The 26,421-nt window shown below is 45.5% G+C and overlaps 1 protein-coding gene across 5 annotated transcripts; it reads left to right on the top strand.

Annotated features, from left to right (window-relative positions):
- Positions 1–3,634: 3,634 nt before the first annotated feature.
- On the top strand, positions 3,635–24,638 carry LOC116955952 (nectin-3-like). Of its 5 annotated transcripts, none has more exons than XM_076053636.1 (7): positions 3,640–4,357; positions 7,506–7,862; positions 9,590–9,889; positions 10,587–10,889; positions 11,480–11,597; positions 12,578–12,732; positions 24,481–24,638. In XM_076053636.1, exons 1-7 carry the CDS (start codon positions 4,324–4,326, stop codon positions 24,621–24,623), a joined length of 1,410 nt encoding a protein of 469 aa, XP_075909751.1. In that variant the 5' UTR covers positions 3,640–4,323; the 3' UTR covers positions 24,624–24,638. The 5 variants fall into 5 exon arrangements, with proteins under 5 accessions (XP_075909754.1, XP_075909751.1, XP_075909750.1 ...); XM_076053635.1 differs by having other exon boundaries at positions 12,578–12,807; XM_076053637.1 differs by lacking the exon at positions 24,481–24,638 and adding an exon at positions 17,621–20,083 and having other exon boundaries at positions 3,641–4,357; positions 12,578–12,807.
- Positions 24,639–26,421: the final 1,783 nt, after the last annotated feature.

The following is a 26,421-nucleotide window of genomic DNA, read 5'->3' as shown; positions in this document are numbered from 1 at the left end:
AAAAGTGAAAATGAGAGACTTATATATTTAAAACCTAACGAGAACCAACTTTGGGTGAAGAATTATGAAAACTTACGAGATGCCATTGTCTATGATATAAATTCATACAATATTGAACAACTGACCATCCTTCTTTACTGGTGGTCCCAGAATCATGCAAGAGAGGACACAAGATGTTGGGACATGTCAGAAACTACGGCACTCCAGGTATGTTTGTAACTTTCACCTGCAATCCAAATTGGCCTGAAATAAAATCAGAGTTGCTACCTGTTCAAAAGCCAAAATAAATAACTAATCTGGAGGCCAGAGTTTTCCATCAAAAATGTATAATACTCTTGAACCTCCTGAAACATAACAAAGCTAAAACCTTTCGTGAAGTGCGCTGCTACATGTAATCGATTGAGTGGCAAAATAGGTCATCGAGAGACAGGTTGTATCTGAACTCCTACACACATGGTACTCTTGTTCCTTATCCCGTGAAGCACACTGCATCACACGCTTTAAGATGCGCTTGCGCAGCCATCAGGGACACTCTTATTTCCGAAATTAGGAAGCCACTGGAGCTATGCGATTTTATATCTAAATTGAAAACGAATTTATTTTAGAACTGATTTTTTTTTAGTTTGTTGTCCTTCCTCTCCGATTAGCACGGTTGACCCCGTACGGTACGAACATTTCAACATACAGGAAGTTCAAAATTCGTTAATTAAAAACTCAGAATATTTTCATAAATATCATTAAAGATAGTGAGCTTAATCCTAATGATATTCTCGTAAGTTTTGATGTGACTTCTCTGTTCACGAGGGTTCCGGTCAATGAGTCAATTAAATGATTCGATACTCTGGTAATGAACACAGGTTTAGCCAAATATATCCCACGACTAGCTGAACACTTCTAGATTTAAAGCTTTCGTGACTGCAAGCATCCATACTCTTTGGATCTATTCGGTAAAGTCACGTAGGTAAAAAAAATAAAACAACACAAATCACGACGTTTCGACCACAACACAAGCGGCCTTCATCAGTGAAACAGAGCCAAGCTCAGACTGCGACCTTTAAGCTGTGTGAGAGGGATTAAGGTGCCTCGACAAAGGAATTAGCATAAAAATTAGCATTTGATTGGCCATGATGATCAAGGCCGCTTGTGTTGTGGCCGAAACGTCGTGATTTTTGTTGTTTTATTTTTTTACCTACGTGACTTTACCGAATAGAACCAAAGAGTATGGATCCTTGCAGTCACGAAAGCTTCAAATCTATACGGGGGATCTTTGTATTGCTATTTGCTAAAGGGTCCGCTAGAGGGAGCTCTGATCCTCCATTCTAGCGTGAGGTTGAGAGCAGCTGAGGTGTGTGCACTTCAGTCGCCAGCACGTTTGGGGTCGTACAACGCTAGCCGTGTCCCATCAATACCTCACCAACTCTTCTCCACAGCATCAGTCTCTGGACGTAGCCCATTCAATGTTTTCTACAACAAAAGTATTAATGTGCATTTCGCAATGCATCAAGCGTTTAGCTTGAAAATGTAGAGAAGCCGTGATTTATCTACGGGACCTTTTTAGCCAGAATACAAAATGATGAAAATAAGAATAGGTTTTACCCTTTCTGGAAAAAAAACAGGAGGTGTTAACATGTTCAAACACCAAATATATATATCTCTTTTTCAAGGAATGAAGTCTGCATTAATCACTCGAGCTATAAGTGTTCTGATACTTGTGTAGAGGATGTTCGGGACATCCTCACATACAAACATCACACAACCACGGGTTACGGGTCACGGGAGGGCTGCCGTGTTCGATACGCAATCCAATTATTGAGTGGAGGAAGTCTGATCGGATTGGCCCCAGAAGGGTTAGCAGTGGGGAATACCAGAGAAGGATTGGCAAGGGGGGAAAACCCTGGGAGGGTTATAACAAGGGCGAAAAGCCCAAGAAAGGAATGGGTGTAAAAAAAAGGGGGGAAGACGAACTCTATAAGGGAGAGCATTTGGAGGGTTTGGGGTTGGTTTACGATGATGAGTGGGAGTATGGTGTGAGTTGCCTTGCAAATAAAGATCCTGCTTAACCATCTAAAATCTCCTCTTCACTTGAATTGCCTTCGTACTGTTCGCCTTTTCATGTTCTCTGGTCTGCTGACACTGGTGGTGAGACAAGGCCATAAATAAGGCTGTCTCTTGTGTAGGCCAATCAGTTTCAAGGACAATGCGTATATTATTAGAGCGTGTTTGTTTGCATGTTTTACCACAAGTACGTGTGATTAATGTAAACTTGATGCCTTGCAAAAGGTATCTATTTAGTGGTTGAACATCTTAACACCTATTTTATTGCACGAAAAATTAAAACCTATTCTTAAGCGGTGTTTTCTTTGCTGCAATCTACCGCTGCCTGAGTGGCAGTACTAGACAACCGAACTCCACCTAATCTGTAGTCTCATTTGAACTGCCATTAATTAAGCCATTGCAGGTGATAGAGGATGCGGGTTGTCCTTCCTGAGGGACACACGTGGCCACATTAACCCTGCACCATGATCCATACTATCTATTTTTGATTGAGTTAGATCGCGTAAATATGAATGTCGTTAAACCTGCCACCACCCGACACAGCATGATTAATATAGTTTGTCACGTAAACAAAACGTGCCAATAAGTTATGAGTTCAGCTCACCTGTGTTGGAGAGGAAATCCACATTTACAATTCGAATATGACGTTTCACCGGTAATTATAACCAGCCCATCAGGCGACAGCAAGAATTGTGTTGCGACCTTAAATGGAGGGGGTAAATGTGATGTCGGAACTTATGAACCAATCAGGTGCGAAGAACAGAGGGGTGGGGTAGAGACCGACCGAAATTCGGTTTCGGCGCCAAAAGTTGGCAAATGGCCTCTTTCGGCATTTTTTTGGTTTCGGCCGAAAGACAACTTTATAACATTCGGTCTGATTTCGGTTTCGGCCGAAACTGATATTGACTTTCGGTCGTCATTCGTCAACCGAAGATCTATTTTTAGAATATAACGCTAGTGCTACGTCTATCACGCTGCATTTAATTTCCGTAAATTCCGTAATTAGTCTTGGCCATAAAACTAGTTTTGCATAAAACCTCAACATCAAAATTAATTGAGTGCCCCAGTTGGCATGAGTGTTCTGCAACTGTCGACAGTTGTGTTTGGCAGTATATTTAATATTTCTTTGGTGTTCTTTTAGTCTCATTCTTATCATTCGTCCCATCTGACCAACATAGGATTTTTCACAGCATAAATTAATCCGGTACACACCTTCTGTTGTAAGCTTCAGTACCAGATATTAGGTTTTGTATTTTTATGTACCGTGCTGAATCTCAATCGGATGTTTATTTTTTCCCACAAATATGGCGAGTTTATTAGTTACTCCCAAATTGAACAGTATTTTAAAAAAATATATATTGTTTGATCAATTTCAGCACTTGTGCTATTTGATTTCATTTTGGCATTCACTGCCCTATTGATTTTTGCATCATTGCAACCATTAAATTGCAGAATTTCTTTAACATGTTTAATCTCACTCCTCAGACTATCACCATCTGACACTTTCTTAGCCCGATATATGAGCATCTTTATGAGAGGATTTGCGCGTTATTTTACCATTTTGGTCATGCCCAAGCAGAATATCCAGGAATGGGAGAGTTTTATTCACCTCCACTTCCATGGTGAACTGGATGGATGGGTTTTGCGAGTTGAGATGATTTAGGAAATTAATTAAGTGTATCTGTAAGTGTATATTTAAATAGGGTCCATGGTAAACTAAAGATCTACCTCTAAGTGGCACGACAGTTTTAGGAAAACCCTTTGATAAACTTAGCCGGTTGTTTATAAGTTAAACTCCTAAACATTTGAAGGAAACAACTTAATACTTAAGTATGGATCATCTTTACAAGCATTATCATGCCTTTCTCCCATTAAAGACGGACAGAGATATGGAATTTAACACGTTCAACCTTATTTGGAGATCGTAAAACAACGAGACAAATGACAGCTGAATCTCAAATAAAAGCCACAACCCTGGTAGCGACAATTAATCAAATCACTAAGTGTGCTTTACTGTTCCGCCCATATGTTTCTGACCACCCCCACTAGCCCAGCGCATCTCTTGAACGATGTTTTCCGTGTCTCCCTGGTTAATGAGTGACGAGGGTTTATCAATTAAGGAGGCGCGTGGTTAATCACACAGTCCCAAGTCCACGGCGCTGCCATGAGTCCGAGTGAGCTCGGGTGGTGCGCATCGTGAAAACCAGTCCACCTCCAGGCAGGCCGGATGAGTGAAAATTCAAGAACTTGGTGCTGCCCGTGTGAAATATGAAAGGGCCGTTTCGGCTATTGGTGCTTTACGGTAAGCCTGCTTTGATACACTCACGACTCAATAGGATTTTCATTTCGCGTGGCTCTACAGTTTAGGCCCTCCTACAGATGTCGGTGTTTAAGTGAACTTATTGTACTGGAGTGATGGGGCTTTTTTCAGTGCAGCTCCCGAACTTTGGAACGGTTTGCTTTAGCTAGTAAGACAATCAGAGTCGTGAAATATATTTGAATATATTTGTCTGTCTTGAAATCTCACCTCTTTCAACTCGCCTGTACTCTACCGCCGAGTCCTGGCTTGTTACCCTGCAGGTTTTGTTTATTCCCTGCTTTCCATGCACGGTGGTGGCGCATTGGGATTTATGGATTAAATGCACCACTTTACAAATGTAAATGATTATTACTAAGCTGTTTTAAAATAGATCCCGACCCCAACTTTGTAACCTTCTTTACCGAGTTTTTATTTAAAAGCTAAATTCTGTTCATCTTCTTTGGTTCTTTCGGTAAAGTCACGTAGAATGAGAATAAAATAATAAATTGATAAAATAAAATAACACAATAATATTCTCACGACGTTTCGGCCACAACACAAGCGGCCTTCATCAGGTGAAGGGAGCGAGACACTCCAGCGCTGTCCTACCAGACAGTCTCGCTCCCTTCACCTGATGAAGGCCGCTTGTGTTGTGGCCGAAACGTCGTGAGAATATTATTGTGTTATTTTATTTTATCAATTTATTATTTTATTCTCATTCTACGTGACTTTACCGAAAGAACCAAAGAAGATGAATCATTGCAGTCACGAAAGCTTTAAATCGAAATCTAAATTCTGTTGTTCACATTTCATCGCCATTGTAGTGTCTGTTATAACGTGTGTATCTGGTTAATCTATTGAAGGTGGATTGTTCCATATCTGGACCGTGACAGATTGTGGTGGCTTGGGGAGGCGTTCATCCAGAAGTGGATTTATCATAGCTGATTACGTTAAGATTTCATTGAGTGCCAATTTCTGACTGTGATTAAGCTTTATAATCAAAGTACAGTCCGTTCTCTTATAACCTGTGTTGTTTTCATTACGCGAATTGGATCTAACGCGATTAATGTATTCGGGAACACATTTTAATAACGCAGATGCGAATTGGATATCACCCAATTGAGTGAATGGAACTACGTCGCATGAGTAGAAAAAGTGGCCGTACGGCTCCCTGGTCATAGCATCACACAATGCTGCTGGATGCTTCTAGATATTACCCACGTGCCTCAGTCTTTGTTCAGCCTGTGTACGCATCTCACATGTTATCGCGGACTGTGCTTTACCCCCTATATTATATATTATAGCACGATTTTTCCATAACGGCGTGTTCTTCAGGAACGCAACTACTACCGCGTTATAGGAGAATACAGCTGTATTTAGATCACACAGAGATCACCCTGGGTGCTAAGTCCAATCCCCCCCCTCCCCACCGTAGATTACGAGGTGGATAGTCGCTGTTTGTAAAGGATGTTTGTTTATGACCCAGGTGTACATATTCTTAAGTGTCGTCCACTAGTAATGTGCGATGGGGCTCATTTCCAAGTTATCTCTTTGCTTCCGCATGAAGCCAAAACTCCCATTAGTTGCCATTGAACAAACATCCCAAAGCGGTGGTGGTGGTGGTGGCTATGCACATGCAATCCAGCACTGTGGATGGGGCGAGGGTTGGTGGATCACAGAAATGTTGTGATGTGAAACTCACTACCCATCGGTGTCGAGCCGACATGCCCTGGCTCACTAGAAACTAAATGAAACTACGAAACTAATTTAATTGGACTGTACCAGGGCACACTGAGCTCCTTTTCAGAAGCGACCTGTATGCTGAACTTCTTGTATTTATGTTGAACTTCTTTCGCACTGTACGTAGCCAACCGTGCTAATTGGAGGTGCGGGGGAAGGACAACAAACTAAATACAAACACCAGTTATGAATAAATTAGTTTTCCATTTGGATTTTAAAGTGCATAGCTCCAGTGGCTTTCTAATATTGGAAGGAAGAGCGTTCCAGATGGCCACAGAAGTGCATCTCAAATCATGTGATGCGATGTTCTTTCTGGGATAATTTACAACATTACCATGTGTGTAGGAGTTCACATACATCCTGTCTCTCGATCCACTGCTGGATGAGGCTGTTCCTACGCCATGCGGGTCGTGATGGTTATTTGACCATACTTCACCACTCTGGTCAGTACGGGTTGGTAAAGGTGGGGGAAATACAGGGCAACAATGGATTTGCAGCACTGCCCTCTGCTAACCACTGCCTACAAAACAGATTGTTACGCAAGCTAACACTATAAACTTTTTATTTTACCAGGTAAGGCGCACTGAGCTGTGTAGGTCTTATTTAGAAGTGACCTGGCCAAAAATGATAGCCAAATTAAATGGCTTATCAAGTAGACATTTATTGCAGACAAATACTCTAAACGCATGTTGCTCCAAATGTGAAGGGAAATGCTGGAGGACCCAGAGGTAAAATCCATGCGACCACGGGGGGAGAGAGAGAGAACATGCCAACTCCAAATATACAGCAGGCGTCAGGGTCGGGATCAAACCCACGATCTCCTGTATACCAGGCGAGGTAGTTAACATCTCGCTACTGCGACGTCCTCGATGGCGAGATCGTGATAACCCATCCAGGCTCTAACCCACTTATCCAGGCTCTAATCAGCTTGGCTTTCATGATCTTATGGAGTCAGGAGCATGACGTGTTATCTGCTCATAGGGGTATAGGAGCTCAATATAGCGTTCTAGTCATACTAACAATGATATATATTATAGTGTAACTATTAAAATTACAATGCAGTATGAAGAAATTTGAAATAAGGTATAAGTGTTGTCGTGTCTGTGAAGCAAAGATGATCAGATATTACAAATTTCCAGTATTACAAAGTACAATTGTTATTTGTTTTACTGACATACTACTCTTAAACCAAAAATATATACGATGGTTTTACCAAACGGGCATTTCATGACATGCAATTTTTATTTTTCAACTATTCAGAGCAAAATGTATACAATTACTTATTGTGGGTCTGAAGACAACAGTATGATGGACCGGTCTCTAATAGGGTTTCTAGATAACAATTACAGACTGCTGTGTACTTCACAACCCTTTACAAATAGACTGCGTTTTCTCTGTTCTATCCCTGCAGGTCTGGTGACCTTGGGAACCTGCCAAGTGGAGGTGGATCAGTTTGTGAATGTGAACCGTGGGCAGGAGGTCACTCTGAGATGTGTCTACACGGGGTCACACATACCTGGGAGTATAACCTGGTGGAAAGTAATCGGAGACTCCTCAGTGAGAATCGCCGTTGCCCTTCCCAGCGGTTACAGAATTAACAATAACACCGACTTCTACGGGCGACTCAACTTCACAAACTTAACCTCTGAACTGAGGAACGGATCCATCCGCATTGAAGACCTCCGTCTCGGGGACGAGGGAGACTTCACCTGCAGCTTTGCCACTTTTGATGACGAAGCTCAAGCAACAATCAGCCTCACTGTGAACGGTGAGGCAGGTTTTTTTAATGCGACAAAACGTGAGCCCGGTACAATGCGCTGCCGAATATTGGAGGAGGGTGGGGATATAAAATCCGCGAGAATTTCACTTCAGCGCAACGGGACTGTACGTAGGGGGGAGGGGGTCTTGGGCCGGCAGCCCCAGCCTAGTGGGGACCCCACGCAGGGAGGCAGGGGGGGAGATAACTAACATACTAAGGGGAGACCAGGGACAGAGGGAACGGGAGGGGGTTTCGTTTTTCAACCATACTCTCTCTACGTAGCAGTTCCACGTTTTTAAACAATTACTCCGTTTACTACAAGCGTATTTGTATCTCAACCATACTCCACTACGTAGCAGTTCCACGTTTTTAAACAATTACTCCGTTTACTACAAGCGTATTTGTATCTCCCAGGAGGAAAAGCTCCGATGAAAAGTTCCCTTGTTATTATGACGCTGTTCTAAACAAATCCTTTATAAAGTCCGAGGCTCACCCAGCTGACACGAGCATGACGGTGGTACTGGTGGTAGGACCTAAGGGATGTGGGCTATCGTCCCTCCCAGTCCCCCACTCGACCCCGAGAAACCAGTACAGGGCAGTCCTCGCATAACGCGTGGTGGTGTTAACACGACGCATTTCCGCCATGACGTGGCTTACCATTCTGGAACACTTTTCGCACAGCGCGGATTGCACGCCATGGCAACGCCACCTTAGGTAGTTTGGAGATCCGCCTCTACGTGATACCCGAAAACACCAGTGAACATATTTATCTGCTGTGGAACCAGTCTCTCTAGAGGGAGACCAATGATGACCTAAAAAAAAGTGGTACCTATACACCAAGCCCACCTTGGCACACCGGCACGTGATCTGATGATAACGGCTCCATCTCCACGGTGGAGGAGTCTCGGACACTTTCCCTTCCATGGCTACCACTCCACCATTAGTCTCGGATTGTTGTGTCACGAGATCATGAGGGTGGATTTACAACGGCAAATAAGGATGAGGATGATCTCAAGCCATAAATTATTATGAATTTGAGTCCACCATTAACCACTATTTAAACTCACAACCTTACAACTGTGAGTCATAATAACTGACCACAACTCCACCCAGTTAAATAAAATGTTAGATGGATAAAATGTTACCAGGAATCAGCCACACCAAACATAACCTGCATCCATTTTCATCCCCCCCCCCCAAATGTTATCTCAATTGTGCGATAAGTGTCATGAGATGAACAATCAGCTTGGATCTCCCACAGTTAACCCTTTCCCATTCCGAGACGTCTGCAAGTTGCAGGGTGAGGTCCCGTTCACCACTGAATCTTGGAACGTGCAAGCGGGTTAGTGTTCATTTGACTTTCAAAGCCATAGTCCCGTTGTTTTCAAGCATTGTACTCACTGCAGAGAACCGTATGATAGATGGTGCCAAACTGTGCCACACACCCTCCCTCATTGCCTTGTGGAAGCCTCAGAACTAATAGTTATTTTCATTTAGTTTTTATTCCGAATCTGTACATATACATAATCAGAATGTAATTGTTCCATTATGACCTACACGTATAACATCGGAATGGGAAAGGGTTGTGTGTTCCTTCTTGTTAGAGAACGGCCCACGGAAGCAGATAACAGAGCTACCTCTGATATCCCTTTAAGTAACCTCTGCTCCACACAGTAGAGGCATAGCACTTAACTGCTATTTAACCATCTCTGTGTTTCTGTGTCTCTGTGTCCCAGCTCCCCCGAACGTCTCCCTCGAGTTGAACCCATCCCAGTTGATAGACGGAATGGGGCTGGTGACCGTGGCCACGTGCATCGCTCAGGAAGGAAAACCCGCAGCCTCCATCACCTGGAGTGGCCTCCATCAGGGCAGCTCCAGTGAGACCACAGAGGTGGTTTCCGACGGCACAGTGACCGTGAAGAGCCGCTACCAGATGGAGCCCAAGTACGAGAGCCACGGGCGGACGCTCACCTGCAGGGTGGAGCACCCAGCATTCGAGTTTCCAGTAAATCTCTCCACCACCCTCGACATCCACTGTGAGTAGTGGGCATGATAAATAAATAGTCCGAAAGTCCGGTTGTCGCGATGTTTGAATGAGCATAGATTGGTGGTCATCACCATAAGCAGCCATGAGTCCATTCTAAATATTCCACGTTGTTACTAAAGATTGAAAACTAATTTCTTTAGAACTGCGTTTGTGTTTAGATTGTTGTCCTTCCCCCGTACCTCCAAAAGAAGTTCAATTTACAGACATACATTGTGCAAGAGTAACAATTTCCATTATTTACCCAGAAAAGTCTCTGATTCTTAGATGTCTGTTTAGGGAGGGTCCTGTGCAGGGATCTTTGGCCAATTCTCAAAGTGAGAGTTTGGATTTGTGTGGGAGAAAGCCGGAGTACCCGAGGAATACCCAGACATACGAGGGGATAATGCTCGAAGTTCCATACAGATAGATTCAGTAATCCATCTGTCCATCAGGCTTTCTGTACCATTGGTGCGTGGCATCTCTCGCTAAGGTGATCCATTATATAATTATAAGAATCAGTTTGTATCTCCCACAGTTATTGTGTACCTTCTTAGAGAACAGTCCACATAACACAGAGCTACCTCTGAGATCTTTTTAAGTGACCTCTGCTCCACACAGTAGAGTAGCACTTAACTATTGTTTAACCATCTCTGTGTCTCTGTCTCTCTGTCTCCGTCTCTCTGTGTCCCTGTGTCTCTGTGCCCCAGTTCCACCGAATGTCTCCTTGGAGTTGAACCCATCCCAGTTGGTCGAGGGCATGGGGCTGGTGACCGTGGCCACGTGCGTTGCTCGGGAAGGACAACCCGCAGCCTCCATCACCTGGAGTGGCCTCCATGAGGGCATCTCCAATGAGACCACAGAGACGGAGTCAGACGGCAAAGTGACTGTGAGGAGCGAGTTCAGGATAGAGCCCATGAAAGAGATCCAGGGGCGGACCCTCACCTGCAGGGTGGAGCACCCGGCGCTGGAGCCACCTCTAGTGGAGCTCTCGACCACCCTCGACATTCACTGTGAGTGGTGGGCATTATAAATCAATGAGTCAGAAAGTCTGGTTGTCGCGATTGTTTAAATGTGCTTAGATTGGTGGTCATAGCCATTGGCAGCCCTGAGTCCATTCGAGACATTCCACTTTGTTATTATAGATTTAAAACGAATTTCTTTCGAATAGATGTTTGTGTTTAGTCTGTTGACTTTTCCTCCACATCTCAGATTAGCACGGTTGGTGAGAAAGAAGTTCAACATACATACATCATGCAAGAGTAACAATGACCATCATAATGTTGGGGGGTAACACTGTGATTAGCGCGCTGCACTGTAACTGCCCCCTGCCCCCAGATCTTTGAGACGTGAGGTATTTTCTGAAGAAAAAAAACGCGGATACATTGGAGTAATGATGTAACGTCCTGTAGCAGTGGATAACCCCCTGGCTAAGTTTCTGTGAAATCTACAGTTGCCTCTGATAAGAGTTAATCAAAATTGGTTTCTTGTTTTTGTCCTGAATACCCCTCAATTGATTTTTCACCACTTTTATAACTGAAGTTTGCACGTGAATGCGACTCGAGCAATATGTAGGAACTTGTGCATGTGCCCCCATTCGCAGACAAACCAAGTGTGAGCATCGCTGGCTACGATGGCGATTGGTACGTGGATAAGGAAGCAGCTTCGTTGACTTGTGAAGCAGACGCGAACCCAAACATCATGCACTACCTTTGGGGCAGGTAAGGGACCACAAGAAACTGTCAATACAGCTACCTCTTGTTTTATAGCGTGTAACTCTGTTGGAGTTAAGGATAGAGCAGACTATAAAACCTCATTCTCACATCCACATATTTCACTAGTTACCATACATTATATTTGCAATACTACCATACATGTATTACAGATAGTGACATCCTATTTAAATAAAAAAAGTAAAAAAAAATATTTGTACACGTAGTGAGATGTTTGAATGTGGCGGCGTAACTGGTGCTTGTGGAGGGTAGGAGTTGAGGAAATTGGTGGGATTACTGGGGAGAGAGAGGGCAGGATGATGATGATGGTAATTAAGATGATGGTAATGGAGATGATGGCGTGTTCGAATGTGTGCACCAGGAAAAGTTCACGTGGACAAGATCTTCAAAATAGCACACGAGAATGAGATGCTGATGCCGCTTCCCACCCTTGTGATTGTTGTCATACTGCTGCACTTCAGGCAGCATTGCTACTGAACTTTGCTGCCTGACTAACGATGAGCTCGCAAGCATGTTCCGTACACCATAGTCAACGCGGTAGAGCACGTCATTTCAATTATAGTACGCGAAAAACTAAAATAAGTGTAAATTAATCAAACCCGCTATTTCACAATCGCGTTACATAAACGCGCATAAAACGCGAGGCGACTGCATTTGCCATTGTTACAGCCCTTTCTCAAACAGTTACTAGATGTAGTTCTTCCACCCCCTATTCCGTGGCTGTTATGCAACATGTTTTGCCATACTGCTAGATTGAAAACTAATTTCTTTAGAACTGCTTGTGTTTAGTTTGTTCTTCTTTCCCCGCACCTCTGATTACCACGGTTGGCTACCAATATGGTCCAAAAAAAGTTTAACATACATACTGTACATCTAATTACATTTCTCTTCGCAGTTTTTGCAGCAGTGTAATCACACGATGCTGACCGTGTGTCGCGCTCCCTGTGGTGCGGTGTGGTTGCTCGTAGGCAAGACGGCTCCCTGCCCAACGGGGCCGTTGTGAGCGGCAACTCCCTGTCCTTTGAGCGGACGCTAGTGGAGTCAGACTCTGGGTCCTTCTCCTGCTGGGCCAATAACTCTGTGGGCTGGGGCGAGGCGGTGGTTATCATTACCATCCGGTCAGGTACAACCACCGCTGCTACAACCACCGCTACTACAACAACTACATCCACTACGCCCATGGCAGCCACAACACCAGGTATCAGCGCAGATACATCAGCAGCTGCTTTCCTTTTTGACTTCCCACTGGGCCCCCACTGTTACAAAAGATGCGTTGATAACCAAAGAAACGAATTGCTGGCCAAAAACTGATGTCACCGTTTTTAAAACAGTAGCCACATTTTAAAGACAGACGGGCAGAAAAAGCTCGCAACTGTGAAATGCAATAAGAGGTAGGTTTTTTTTAATTTGTTGTGAAGTCTTTAAATCATGAGAAACAAATTACAAGCATTACGGCAGGCCAGAAAAGCAAATAGATTTAACAAAACAAACACACGGAGCACTGTGTTGCATGTACAAAGGCTCTCAAAAAACGTATTCGAGACAAAATGGCCACACGTTCAGTTCTTTTGAACCTGTGGTTTCGCATCATGCATTGAGAGCTTTTATATATACAATGCACATTTTTGGGCTTTAAAAACTCAGAGCATCTCTTAAATATAATTCAAGATATTACGCTTAACTTTAATGAAAATCTTGTACGCTTTGATGTGACTTCTTTGTTCACCATTGTTCCGGGCAACAAGTAAATTAAATTACTCGATATTCTGGAAACGAACACTGGTTTTGCCAAAGATATCCCACGACTAGCTGAACACCGTCTTATGAACACCTATTTCTTGTGGAAAGATGATTTCTATAAACAAAAGGAAGGAGCAGCAATGGGCTCTCCTTTGTCTCCTGTGATTGCAAATTTATACGTGGAGTTTTTTAAAAGCAAAAGCAATAGCTTCAAGCACACTAAAACTCTATGCTTGGTTTAGATATGTGGATGACACACTGGTGGTCTGACGACACGGCAAATATACATTTAACGAATTTCTAAATCATCTCAACTTGCAAACCGCCCATCTAGTTCACCATGGAAGTGTAAGTTGACAGAACTCTCCGATTTCTGGATATTCTGCTCGGGCACGGTCAAAATGGCAAAATAATACACAGCTTTTACTGAAAGAAAATGCACAATGATGCCTATCTGAATGCAGAATCACACCATCACTCTGCACAGAAATCCGCTCTTATCAAGATGCTCATACATCGAGATAAGAAACTGTCAGATGGTGAGAGGTCTGAGAAGTGAAATTAAACATGTTAAACAAGAAATGTTGCAATTTAAATGCATGCCTATACAGATCACCATACATCAATGGGGATTACATGTGTAGTGACTGACTCAGAGACACTAAGAGTAGGAGGCACTCTGTTTATTAACAGCCTTACCAGTTCACACTTAGTAACTACAGCTCCCAGTCAGGACAGCTGGCAGACTGCCTGACTGACGATGCCGAGAAGGTGAAGACAGAGACGACACCGAAGACTCCAGCAGCAAGACGGGATCACACTCCAAATGACAGCCCCGAGCTCCTGCTCGGGGCCCCCTTTTATCCTCCCAGCGTTGCCTCAATTTGCCCCGGCCACGCCCCTTTTCTAGAACCTACTAGCGTGTTCCCGGGCTTCCCTCATGTGCCCCTTCTGTAACCTTTCCCCTACATCCCTCTCTCTGGTCAATCACGTGACCTGCTGTCAGTCAGGGCTGCTGTAACTGCAGATCCCCTTCCTTCCAGCAACAAGCACTATGCTGCCAATGACCAATTCTACGTCACTATACTTGTGTCGTGGAGGAGGAAGGTGCGTAGCACAAACAGCATGATTACGTGATCACACAGACAGTACGGGTTATCTTGGGTCAGTCTGTAGTGAAGGCGTATATAGTGCAGGTTATGTTGGGGCAATTAAGCTGGGGTAGCCGTGGACGGCTGCGATTGGTTGGTGCTGTTGCCGGGGCTCGAGAAGCGTCTGGAAGTCTGGCGAGAAACAGGTGCGACGGTCATGCGGAGCGCCGTTGGGAAGCGGGTTAATTAATTGTGGGTGTAATGAGAGCGGGTATAAGAGCGGGAGTCGGAGTCAACAGAGGGGAGTTGAGTTGAAGGGAATGGAGTTGAAGGGTGTTGAGTTGAAGGAGTTGAGCTTGGAGATGGGTTGAAGTTGGAGAGCTTAGGGGAGCTGGAGTGGAGAGTTGGAGGTTGGAGTTGCTGAGTGCAAAGTCGCTGTGTGCGAAGTCGCTGTGTGCGAAGACTCTGTGTGTGAAGTCGCTGTGTGCGAAGACGCTGTGTGCGGAGTTGCTGAGACGGAGTTAGAGACGAAGCAGTTAACAGTGGAGTGAGCATAGTGATGGTGATAGCGGTGAACAGAGACGAAGCAGTTAGCAGTGGAGTGAGCATAGTGACGGTGATAGCGGTGAACAGAGACGAAGCAATTAGTAGTGGAGTGAGCATAGTGACGGTGATAGCGGTGAACAGAGACAAAGCAGTTAGCAGTGGAGTGAGCATAGCGACGGTGATAGCGGAGAGCGGAGATGAAGAAGTTAATTCTAGATTTGAAACTTTCGTGACTGCAAGGATCCATACTCTTTGGTTCTATTCGGTAAAGTCACGTAGGTAAAAAATAAAAAAAAATCACGACGTTTCAGCCACAACACAAGTGTCCTTCATCAGGTGAAGGGACCGTACTGTCCAGAGGACAGCGTTGGAGTGAAGACAGCCAAGCCCAGGTCGCATCCTTTAAGCTGTGTGAGAGGAAACAAACGCCTTGACAAAGGAATTAGCATAAAATGCTGTAGAGGACCGGCACGGGGGGGGGAGGGAGTTTAAAAATGTTGGTGTGAAGGGAAATAAGCTGGGAAACAAAAAACGCCTTCACAAAGTAATTGGCATAAAATGCTGTAGAGGACCGGCACGGGGGGGGAGGGGGGGCGGGGGGGGAGGGAGTTTGCAAATGTTGGTGTCAAGGGAAATAAGCTGCTGTGAAAGTTTGGGATACACTACCTGAATAAATATACTGTACCATTGAAAATTAGTTTAATGTTTTGTATGATTTAGAACATCTTTCCAATGATTGCTTAATTTGAAACCTTCTTCTCGGTTGAAATTGTGTCTGTGTTTGTAAATCTGAATTGCCTCGTGGATAAATATCTGATAAAAACCCGTGGGTTTGCAGAGGACCTTGGTATTGGAGAAAATTATATCGTGATCACCCACAGCGTTGTAACAGTGATCAGCTACGGCAGAGGAATTCGTTCTGCCGTGTTTCAAATCTGATTTGTGCTCGCGAATTCGGTCAGAGACATGTCGTTTCGTCTCTCCGATATAGCAGTCACCACAGGTGCAAATCAATTTGTAAATCCCGGGGTAATGTAAGTCATGAATGACATCCTTCACAGAAGGGATCAGGTCACGGATTTTGTGTACTGTATTGAACCGGAACAGGATCTTGTGTTTGTTTAGAATTTTGGAGATATTTTTAGTAACGCCTGCTATATATGGAAGTGTCATGGTTTTGATCGGAGTATCAGGTGGTTGTTTCTGTATGGAGGGAGAAACAGCTTGGCGGATGGTACGGTCAGAGTATCCATTCCTTTTGAGGGCCAGATGTACATGTTTTAATTCACTGGTCAGGTGGTGTTGGTCCGAAATGCAATGAGCCCTGTGGTATAACGTTTTGATGAGATAATTTTTTAGCGTCAGGTCGTGGTGGGAATCAGGTTTCAAGTATAAATCTGTGTGGGTGGGTTTCCTGTAGACAGAATGTCCCAATGAGCCATCAGGTCTCCTCTCAAACAGAACATCCAAGAATGGCAGCTTGCCATCTTTCTCCACTTCCATGGTGAATTTGATAGCGGGGTGTCTGGATTTAATGTGGTCTAGGAAAAGGTCCAAAGCCGCCAGGCCATGTGGCCAAATGACGAAAGTGTCGTCTACATATCTCTTCCACAGGGAAGGTCTGAAGGTGGAAGTCTGGATGGCGTCTGATTCAAATTTCTCTATGAAAATATTGGCTATCACTGGTGACAAGGGGGATCCCATGGGGGTATCCTCATTCTGTTTGTAGAAGGAGCCATTCCAAGTAAAGTAGGTATTGTTGAGGCAGTGCCTAACCAGTGCAGGTGTATCGGGGTCTAGTCCATGTTGGACCAAATTTTCAATTATTTCAATGGTATCAGGTACTGGGACCTTGGTGAACAAAGAGACCACATCGAATCTGACAAGGATATCGTCAGGGGACAGTACAACGTCTTTGACCATAGAGACCAATTGGGTTGAGTTAAGTACTGCTGAGGGCGTCTGGTCAGTGAAAGGTAGCAAGGTATCTGACGGAAAACGGGCCAGTCTATAGGTAGGGGAGTTGATCGTGGATATGATGGGTCGTAGTGGGTGCCTTCTTTATGAATCTTGGGAAGACCATAGAATCTAGGGGGTCTTGCATTAGAAGGTTTTAAGGAGGGACGTTTAGTTGGGTCGATTAGGGAGGTCGAGCTTGTGATGATCTTGTTGGTTTTTATCGCTAGGCTATTAGTAGGGTCATTTTTTTATTTTTGAGTAACTTCCATCGTTGAGCAGATTCTGGATTTTGTTGTTGTATGAATCTTTTTCCATAATAACAGTAGCGATGCCCTTATCGGCTGAGAGGATGACTATGTCACTTCTGTTTTTTAAATTTGCAAGTTCAGAGTGTTCATTTTTGCTGATGTTGCTAATGGGTTTCTTAGCATTCTTAAGAATAGTGGCTATTTCAGCTCTCGTAACATCTGCTTGGATGTGTCCTACGCCTTTGAGGGCTACATCGACCTGAGAGATGATATCATCTACTGGTATGTGTTTTGGGGTGACAGCAAAATTTAGCCCCCTAGCCAGTACTGTTTTCAGATTGTCCGAAATTGGGGTGCTACTCTGATTAATGACGATTTTGTTGACGTCTAGTTTTGTTATATGTGGAACTGTGTTCTTCATTGATAGGTGGTTGGATTTAGAAATCAGCTTAAAGGACGCGACCTGGGCTTGGCTGTCTTCACTCCAACGCTGTCCTCTGGACAGTACGGTCCCTTCACCTGATGAAGGCCACTTGTGTTGTGGCCGAAACATCGTGATTTTTGTTGTTTTATTTTTTACCTACATGACTTTACCGAATAGAACCAAAGAGTATGAAGAAGTTAGCGGCGGAGTAAGCGAAGTAATCGTGTGGAGTGGAGAGACAAAGGTGGCGAGCGAGTCGAGTGAAGCGCGGCGAGCGAGCCGTGGCAACCAGGATACTGTGGAATGTGGAGGACATGCTGAGAGTTGTAAATAAAGCGGTGTTCGAAGAAAAGCAGAAGTTGTCCGAGTGAAATCGTACACTACATTTGGTGTCAGAATGTCTACGAACCACGCCGACATGTGGAAGACGTCGGCCAAGAGAAGGGAAGTGCTGACAGACTCGTCCGACGACAACGAGGTGAACGTGATTGCCGCATCGGGGCAAGTGGGTGCCGCTCCCCCGGCGGGCGGAACGAGCGTTGCCGACGGGGCTAAGACAGCCCGCTGCCGTTCTCGCGCCGCCGGGAAACGTCGACGACGGAGCCGCACCTCCCACGGCGCTGCAGGTGGGGCAGCAGGACGCACAGCACGCCGCTGCTTCGCCACCATCGCGAGGGAGAGCACCGAAGCTGGAGGAGAGAGAATGCCGCCGCCGCTAATGTGGGTGCTGGGGCGGGAAAATTGTGCGCATCGTGCGCGTGGCGGGAACAGCTGAAACGCTGTTCCCGCAATTCTCAACGCCTGTGGAGGAAGATGTTCAGCCGTCTTGGTGGCATCCTGTCGCAAGAGGATGCCGTGGTTCAATTCCACACAGCCTCTCAGGCGAGTCATGACACAACGCACCCGGCCCTAAACACACACCTCACCCATCTTGCGTGTGTCGGGTTATTGTTTTTGCATATGGGGTTTTGTTGACCGCTGGGCAGCTGAACGAGGTTCTGGCTGTGTGAATGTAGGATGAACGCAATGTCTGTGCTCGTGTGTGTGGTTACGGCATCGGGAGTGTTATCTGATGGGGATGTTAATGATTAATTCGTGTGTCGAGCACGATTGTTATTGTGTATACTGTATGGAGCTTTGCTTACGATTGATTATGTGAGACTGTGAGAAACTTTGATCGTTATTGTTGCCAACGTATAGATTGTATCGGACTGTATATGCTGCGTGTACTGTATTACCTCATTCGGCGATTCGTGGGATTGTGTACAGTTGTTTTGCTCTCAACTCGGTTGGTACAGCTGTGTGCTACAATGCGAGTATCTGACATAATGAGTACTGATGCGGGATGTGAAGTGTATTGTGGTGACCGTTGGGTATTTGAGATCGTCACAAATTGTGCGTGCCTGTTCGACATTGGCGATGGTGACATGCTGCCATTGATTTGGTAGTTCTAGCTGTCAAATCTCTTGGGGCGCAGATCCTGACCAGGATGGCCCAGTACGTGTTGAGTGTCTAACACGGGTGTGTGGTCCCATCATGCTATGAATGATGGTTTGACCAGATGGCCCAGAGGTTGAGGCCCTCCGTGGTGCGTCTGAAGCTATACGATAGAGCTATAGGCTCGCCCTGGCGGCCCAGAGTTCGAGACACTCCGAGGTGCGTTGAAACAGTGGGCTGGAGATGTATCCCTCAGTTGTCAGGGTGCATGTTGTGCAGTGAGGTAACGATGTGTCTTCTCAACTCGGTTGGGGAAGCTGATTGCGGCAACGCGAGCCTTGGAGAAACACTGGTTTAAAATTCCCCCGCTATGGCCGATTCGTGCGATGAATGGCGGCGATGCGCAGAGGCATCGGAGGGTGCGAAATTCGCTGTCTGTCATAATTCCCAGAGCAGTATACTGGGATGGGAGTGTGGGGAGAACCGCGGAGACATGCGGGTGCGCGGGGATTGCGGCATTGCCATCCAAGTATGCGGCTGACATTTTGTGTATGCATGGGTATTTGTGTGATTTTGGGCTGATTGTAGAATGTGTATTTGGTTCCTTCCGCCGGGCGGAATTGATCATCTCCACTTCCCTGGCCAGGTGACTGTTGTGTCCGACGAGCCGAGGCGAGTGTTCGTCGAGTGATGCCTCAGGAGGGTTGATTTCTCTCGTCACAGGATTCCTGCACCTGCCGCCCTTGGAGTCGCCGGTTGTGCTGGCTGGATGTGGACTTGAAGGGGGGAGTGGAGCACGTGCTCGCCTCCCCTGTGGGCTCGGCCACGCGAACTCATTGAAGACTGGCCGCTGGAACTTGCTCCCGATGAAGAACTTTCTATTGACTTTTACGCCTCGTACGGCTGTTGTACATATGTTTCCGTGATGCATTGGTGTTGTTGTTATGTTGTTGTTCATTGTTATGTCCGAGGTACTCCACCACCCAGAGGTCGAAGTGTCGTCGTAGCCGAGACGGCTAGATTTTTTTATCACGGGGGGGGGGGGGGGGGGGGTGAAGTAGTGGAGTAGGAAGGTGCGTAGCACAAACAGCGTGATTACATGATCACACAGACAGTACGGGTTATCTTGGGTCAGTCTGTAGTGAAGGCGAATACAGTGCAGGTTATGTTGGGGCAATTAAGCTGGGGTAGCCGTGGACGGCTTCGATTGGTTGGTGCTGTTGCCGGGTTGGAGAGGGGTCTGGAAGTCTGGCGAGAAACAGGTGCGACGGTCATGCGGAGCGCCGTTGGGACGCGGGTTAATTAATTGGGGGTGCAATGACAGCGGGTATAAGAGCGGGAGTCGGAGTCAACAGAGGGGAGTTGAGTTGAAGGGAGTGGAGTTGAAGGGAGTTGAGTTGAAGGAGTTGAACTTGGAGATGGGTTGACGTTGGAGAGCTTAGGGGAGCTGGAGTGAAGAGTTGGAGGTTGGAGTTGCTGAGTCCAAAGTCGCTGTGTGCGAAGACGCTGTGTGTTAAGTCTCTGTGTGCTGAGTTGCTGAGATAGAGTTAGAGACGAAGCAGTTAGAAGTGGAGTGAGCATAGTGACGGTGATAGCGGTGAACAGAGACGAAGCAGTTAACAGTGGAGTGAGCATAGTGACGGTGATAGCGGTGAACAGAGACAAAGCAATTAACAGTGGAGTGAGCATAGTGACGGTGATAGCGGTGAACAGAGACGAAGCAATTAGCAGTGGAGTGAGCATAGTGACGGTGATAGCAGTGAACAGAGACGAAGCAGTTAGCAGTGGAGTGAGCATAGTGACGGTGATAGCGGAGAGCGGAAGTCGAAAAAGTTAGCGGCGGAGTAAGCAAAGTAATCGTGGGGAGTGGAGAGACAAAGGTGGCGAGCGAGTCGAGTGAAGCACGGCGAGCGAGCCGTGGCGACCAGGATACTGTGGAATGTGGAGGACATGCTGAGAGTTGTAAATAAAGCGGTGTTCGAAGAAAGACAGAAGTTGTCCGAGTGAAATCGAACACTACACTTGTATGCAGACAATTACCTGTATTGCACACAAACGACAGGAGGTACAGATGTAGGGGTGCTATGGGGAATAAACACATGGCACGGGAAGGTGTGGTTCACCCACACCTTGGTGGCTACAACAACGTCCGCTAAGGCTCCAGTGGGTATAAAGTGCGGGGAGCCAGGGAGCTCGGGGCAGAGTGTGGGGCCCGAGGCTGAAGCAACCAGTGAAGAAAGAAGGCCAGCTAGGTGAGACCCTGGAACTCCTGTGACCGCTGCCCTTTTCAGGGCCGGCACAGCAAGCCAGTGGTGCGGCCCCAGAGCCCCAGAGTCAAGAGTCCTTCTAAGGGCCGGTCTGGTCGGCGGGGTGCCGAGATCTGTGCCTAACCAGGGCCGGATCTGATAGCCTCCCTTAGAGCCCTACCAGGAGGAACTGGGAGCCTAGAGCTTAGGCTAGAGAGCCTGGGGTGTGTTCCTGAGTTATACGGGTGGAGGGGCCGCTACCCCTTCTAGTGTAACCCTTGTTAAGGTTTAAATAAATAGTGCTGCTTCTATTCTGCCGTCTCCGTGTCCTGGAACCCACTACACAAGAATAATGCATATGCATAATGTACATTGATTACCATATGAATAACCCAACCAAAAATGAACACCCATTGTAAGTTATATGCAAACATTAATTTCCTCCTTCACACGTGAAGGGCTCACAGAAGGACAACTGCATATCTGCTATAGTAATAATAAAGACCCTCCGTGTCATAGCGCAGCTCAATCTCTCAGCATGAAGTCTGCTCAAATCTCAATAATGATACAGCCGCTTATATCGAATAACATTTAAAGTACAAACATCTACCCAAAATATCTGTAATACCTTCTAAATTTCCTAGTTCCTGATAATTCTACTTAAACGAACAAATACGTACTCGTATAATAAATTCAAATTTTACATCGAATTATATGAATATGTAAATTAGATATGTAATATTTTACTGATGGTAAACATAAACACGATTATTCTTTCCTATGCAACGAAACCTCTGCAAAACATCTATTCTGCTCACCCCGTTAGCTAAATGTTAAAATCAAGCTCTAAGTCAGCCATTTTGTGCCGTCCTAATGAACAGCACAACGCAATAATGGCAAATGTTTTCAACTATTACAAAAACATCCTCGATTTTCAACACCAAAACACTATTGTCATCTTCCAACTCTGCTATATCGATTGATTCTAGTTGGATTAATCAAAATAAATAAGTTATTAACACTCGTAAATATATATAAAACACTGTGTAACAACAACAAAACGTGTTCCTGGGTAGTAAGAGTTATTTTCTAATTGCTTATGACTCAAAAGTACAGAAAATGGCTATCATTCCCCACAAACTTTGCTTTTGTGACCAGGACACAAAAGCAAAGTGAATAATCCACTCCATTAATAACACTGTGTAACAAATGTATTATGTTTTTTGTCCTGGGTAATGTTATTTCCTAATTGCTTATGCCTCAAAAGTACAGAAAATGGCTATTCCCCACAAACTTTCTTTTTGTGACCAGGACAGTGATATTTAGAAATTTGAATGAGAAAACGTGTGCATTTGTGTCACTCCTTCACATAAAAGTCCTGGTCACAAAAGCAAAGTTTGTGGGGAGGGGAATAATAGCAATTTTCAATACTTTTGAGGCATAAGCAATTAGAAAATAACACTTTCTACCCAGGGACAAAAATCGTGTAATTAGGTAGCTTGCTACGAAGCCGACGCCATCTTATTCATTTCACGCGCAAAAACGCCAAACAATATACTAGTTTAACACGTAGGCTTTCGCGACCAATATCATCCATAAATCAGATTTTTTTGGGAGAGATCGTGTAAATATATAAATGTGTCATTAAACCTGCCACCACCCGACACAGCCAATCATTAATCACCCCCCCTCTCCCCATTTCGTGCAAATTTGCATGTTGTTTACCTGACAAACCTTACTAATTGGCTGTGTCGGGTGATGGCGGTGTGGGGGCTGACGTCCACCTCCCCGCTCCCCGTGAGCGTGCGGGGCGTGACGTCAACCCCCTCCATTCCCCCCTCCTCCTCTCCGGCCGACTCTCGCCGCGCCCCCGCTGATCGGGTGATCAGTTCTGAGCTCTGAGCCAGATGACATATTTTTGATGTGAGTGTGAGAAAAGTTAGCTTAAACGAGCCCTCTCGTGTGTATGTGTAACCATAGTAAACTGATAACTGATGGTAAAACCCACAGCTCACAAACGGCTATTTCAAAGGTGGACTTTAACACTCGCATCTCCAATCTGCTGTGGGAGGCCGCTCAGCAAACACAGGTGAACGAGTGTCAACCTTAAGACGAGATAAATCGGCGCACGTCACGGATCTATTTAAAATAGGGACGCCACGATGGCTAGGATACGTTAACGACCTTGCCTGGTATACAGGAGGTCGTGGGTTTGATCCCCACCCTTGATGCCTGCTGTATATTTGGAATTTTCGTGTGTCTCTCCCCATGGTTGTTTTCTACGGGTCCTCCGGTTTTTCCCTACACATTTAGAATCGGTGTGCGTTGATAGAATATTTGGCTACTATAATTTCCACATGATAAGCCAGTTCATTGGGCTATCATTTGTGGCAATGTCGCTTCTGAAAAATAGCTATACAGCTCAATAGGCGATCTGCCCCTGCCAAACACTTACTCCCAATGCGAGGCTGACTCATTACACCTTGCAGAGGATTGCTCTGCTGAACAAATAGTTTTGCGGCTTAATTTGCAAATGCGAGGTCGCGTTTTAAGTCAATGTTTAAAAAAAAATCATGGAAGCTGGTTCGTCGGTGCGAGCATTCGTAAGTAAATTAAAAGACTTTTTAAAAATTTTACCATGAGCTATGTCGCTCTTTTTCAGAAGCGACCTGGCCACAAATGATAGCTCAATGAAGTGGCTTATCATGTGGACATTTAAAGCAGCAACTGTGGGTGTTCGTAAGCGCAGGTGTTCATAAGTCGAGGTTAGTCTATATCATTGTTTTAAGCTATTTATAAAAAAGGTGGAGCTGGCATGTTGTAATGGCGAGCCACACTTGGACTTGCAATCCAGCTCGGCAGTTGAAACCGGGGGGCAAGTTAAATCCCCGCCTCCCCGCCCACCTCTGTCAACCCAGCAGCAGTACAAATGGGTAACTGATTGGCAACATCACGTGCGGTGAGGCAAAGTGTGGGTACTCCCCACCTGTCCACCAAGACGTCTCACCGGCACCGAAGACTAGGCCAACGTACTTACCGGAAGGGGCTCTCAAGTGGCGGGGGAGGGAGGCGCTTCCGCCAGCCGTGGCGTGGGCGAGCAAATTGCATATCTGCACCGTTACCCAATTTAACCTTCAGGCAATATTAACAATTGCCCGCAAATGTGTGTGTCTTTTGTAGGTGGTGGTGATAATGGTGGTGATGATGGCGGTGTTGAGCCCTGGGTCATAGCTGTCGCCGTCATTGTGCCACTGTTGGTTTTGGCTGCAGTGGCTGGATCCGTCTTTTTATTTTGCAAGAAGAAGGGGACTCAAGCAACGTGAGTTCCCAATGATTGATTTAGATCGAGGTGATGAGTATGGTACTGCTCATGGACAAGAGGGGTTGGTTGGGCCAGTGTTGCCCTTGAAGCAGAATGTAGCAAAACGAACCCGAAAAAGGTGCCGGATGGTCGCTAGAGCAGTGTTGCCACCTATTTATTGTATTTTACCAGGTAAGGCCCACTGTGCTATATAGCTCTTTTTCAGAAGCAACCTGGCTATCACAAATGAAGTGGCTTGTCACGTGGAAATTTACAGCAGGCAAAAACTCTAAACGCGTGATGTTGATTTTAAAATGTGGAAGGAAAAATCGGAGGACATGGAAAAAAATTGCACGCAACCACGGGGAGATGGAGAGAACGCAAACTCTAAATATACAGCAGGCGTCAGGGTCGGGATTGAACCCACAACCTCCTCGTATACAGGAGGTCAAAAAGGCTTTCTAAAGTAAGAAGAAGAGTTCACAATATCAGAAAAGTCATCAATGTTGACATCTGCATCCATCGGTGCATATCTGTCAATTATGCTATGGGCGGCGATGTGTCCCAGCAGGTAGCGAATTCGCCGCTTCCTATTGCAGAGGTTCATAGTTTGAATCCAGCGGCCTCCCATATTTTTAGTATCTTGGCAGGTGCGAGTGTATTAACCATGACGGTCCCGCACACCGCTAAGCTTCATTGTGGACGAATCGGCTCGAGCTATTGTTTGTCACCGATGTCTAATGTTTATCTGCAGGAACCAGCAAAAACATGCCCCGGACGCTCCAGTAGGTTTCGCACACCAACCGGTAAGCGGCCGTCCGTGCTCGGCATAAACGACGATGAGCCGGAATGATTCCAAGCCACGATGATTCCCAGCCGGAGTGATTCCCAGCCGCAGCGATTTCTAATCGCTGAAAAACGAGCGTCGAAATGTCGCGATGCTTGCCGCCCGTTTTTACAACCCTGCTGGAAAATTCGAGACTATAAATTTAAATAAATAATCTAACGGTTATTCTCCTTCCCAGTATTTCTCTCGCCATAATAGAAATAAAAAATGAAAGTGTTTTTGTTGCACGCCCCATTGAACGCAAGGCCTTTGATGCATGTTTGTATATTGAACTACTTTCTCACCGTATGCAGCCAACCGTGCTAATCGGTTGGTTAAGCCAGGGGTCGGCAACAAAAATAACAATCAGAGACTATTTTTTCCGAATTTGGTAAATAAAAACTCCATATTTCAAGAGCTGCAATGTATTTGGTGAATACGAGACGGTGATCCTTAATAACGTCACGAAGCAGCAGTCCTTAAATAGCCGCATGTTGCTGACCCCTGGGTTCGAAAAATCCAGAGACAGACCAAGTTTGAAGCTGGCTATGTGTAGACTGCCAGTGCACTCTGATAGAAAATCATAATAATTATTCATCTTGGAAAAATCCGATTAGCTTTGAAGCTATTTTTCACAGATGTCCAGTGGGGTGGGTGATGTCAACCTTCTCGTGGCCCACCCTGTTGTGTGAACGAAGTTTACAGGAAGTTTCATCACGAATGACATCACTAAGGAAACCATTTGTCACCCGTCGGCCGCTGGGTTACAGCAGAAACAAGAAGCCTGGCAACAAAGGTCCTCCTCAGGGCCAAACAAGCCGATCCATCGGCCCCTTGGTTCGTCTATGTCAACTAAATGTTGAGGGTCTATCCCGAGCGAAGACAGATGTCCTCGCAAAGGTCCTTCAGCAAGAAAATATCGACATCCTTACTATCTCGATTTAAAGCTTTCGTGACTGCAATGATTCATCTTCTTTGGTTCTTTCGGTAAAGT

This window comes from Petromyzon marinus, chromosome 62 (genome assembly GCF_048934315.1).
Source record: "Petromyzon marinus isolate PM22_M1 ecotype Great Lakes invasive population chromosome 62, UKy_Petmar_22M1.pri1.0, whole genome shotgun sequence".
NCBI lineage: Eukaryota > Metazoa > Chordata > Hyperoartia > Petromyzontiformes > Petromyzontidae > Petromyzon > Petromyzon marinus.
The sequence above is the reverse complement of the archived record's forward strand: the minus strand, read 5'-3'. Positions and strand labels throughout refer to the sequence as shown.

Coding starts and splice junctions, on each gene's coding strand:
- LOC116955952 (XM_076053635.1), top strand. CDS start 4,324: ATGAAAGGGCCGTTTCGGCTATTGGTGCTTTACG. Junction 7,863..9,589: donor AATCAGCCTCACTGTGAACG/GTGAGGCAGGTT, acceptor TCTGTGTCCCAG/CTCCCCCGAACGTCTCCCTC. Junction 9,890..10,586: donor CACCACCCTCGACATCCACT/GTGAGTAGTGGG, acceptor TCTGTGCCCCAG/TTCCACCGAATGTCTCCTTG.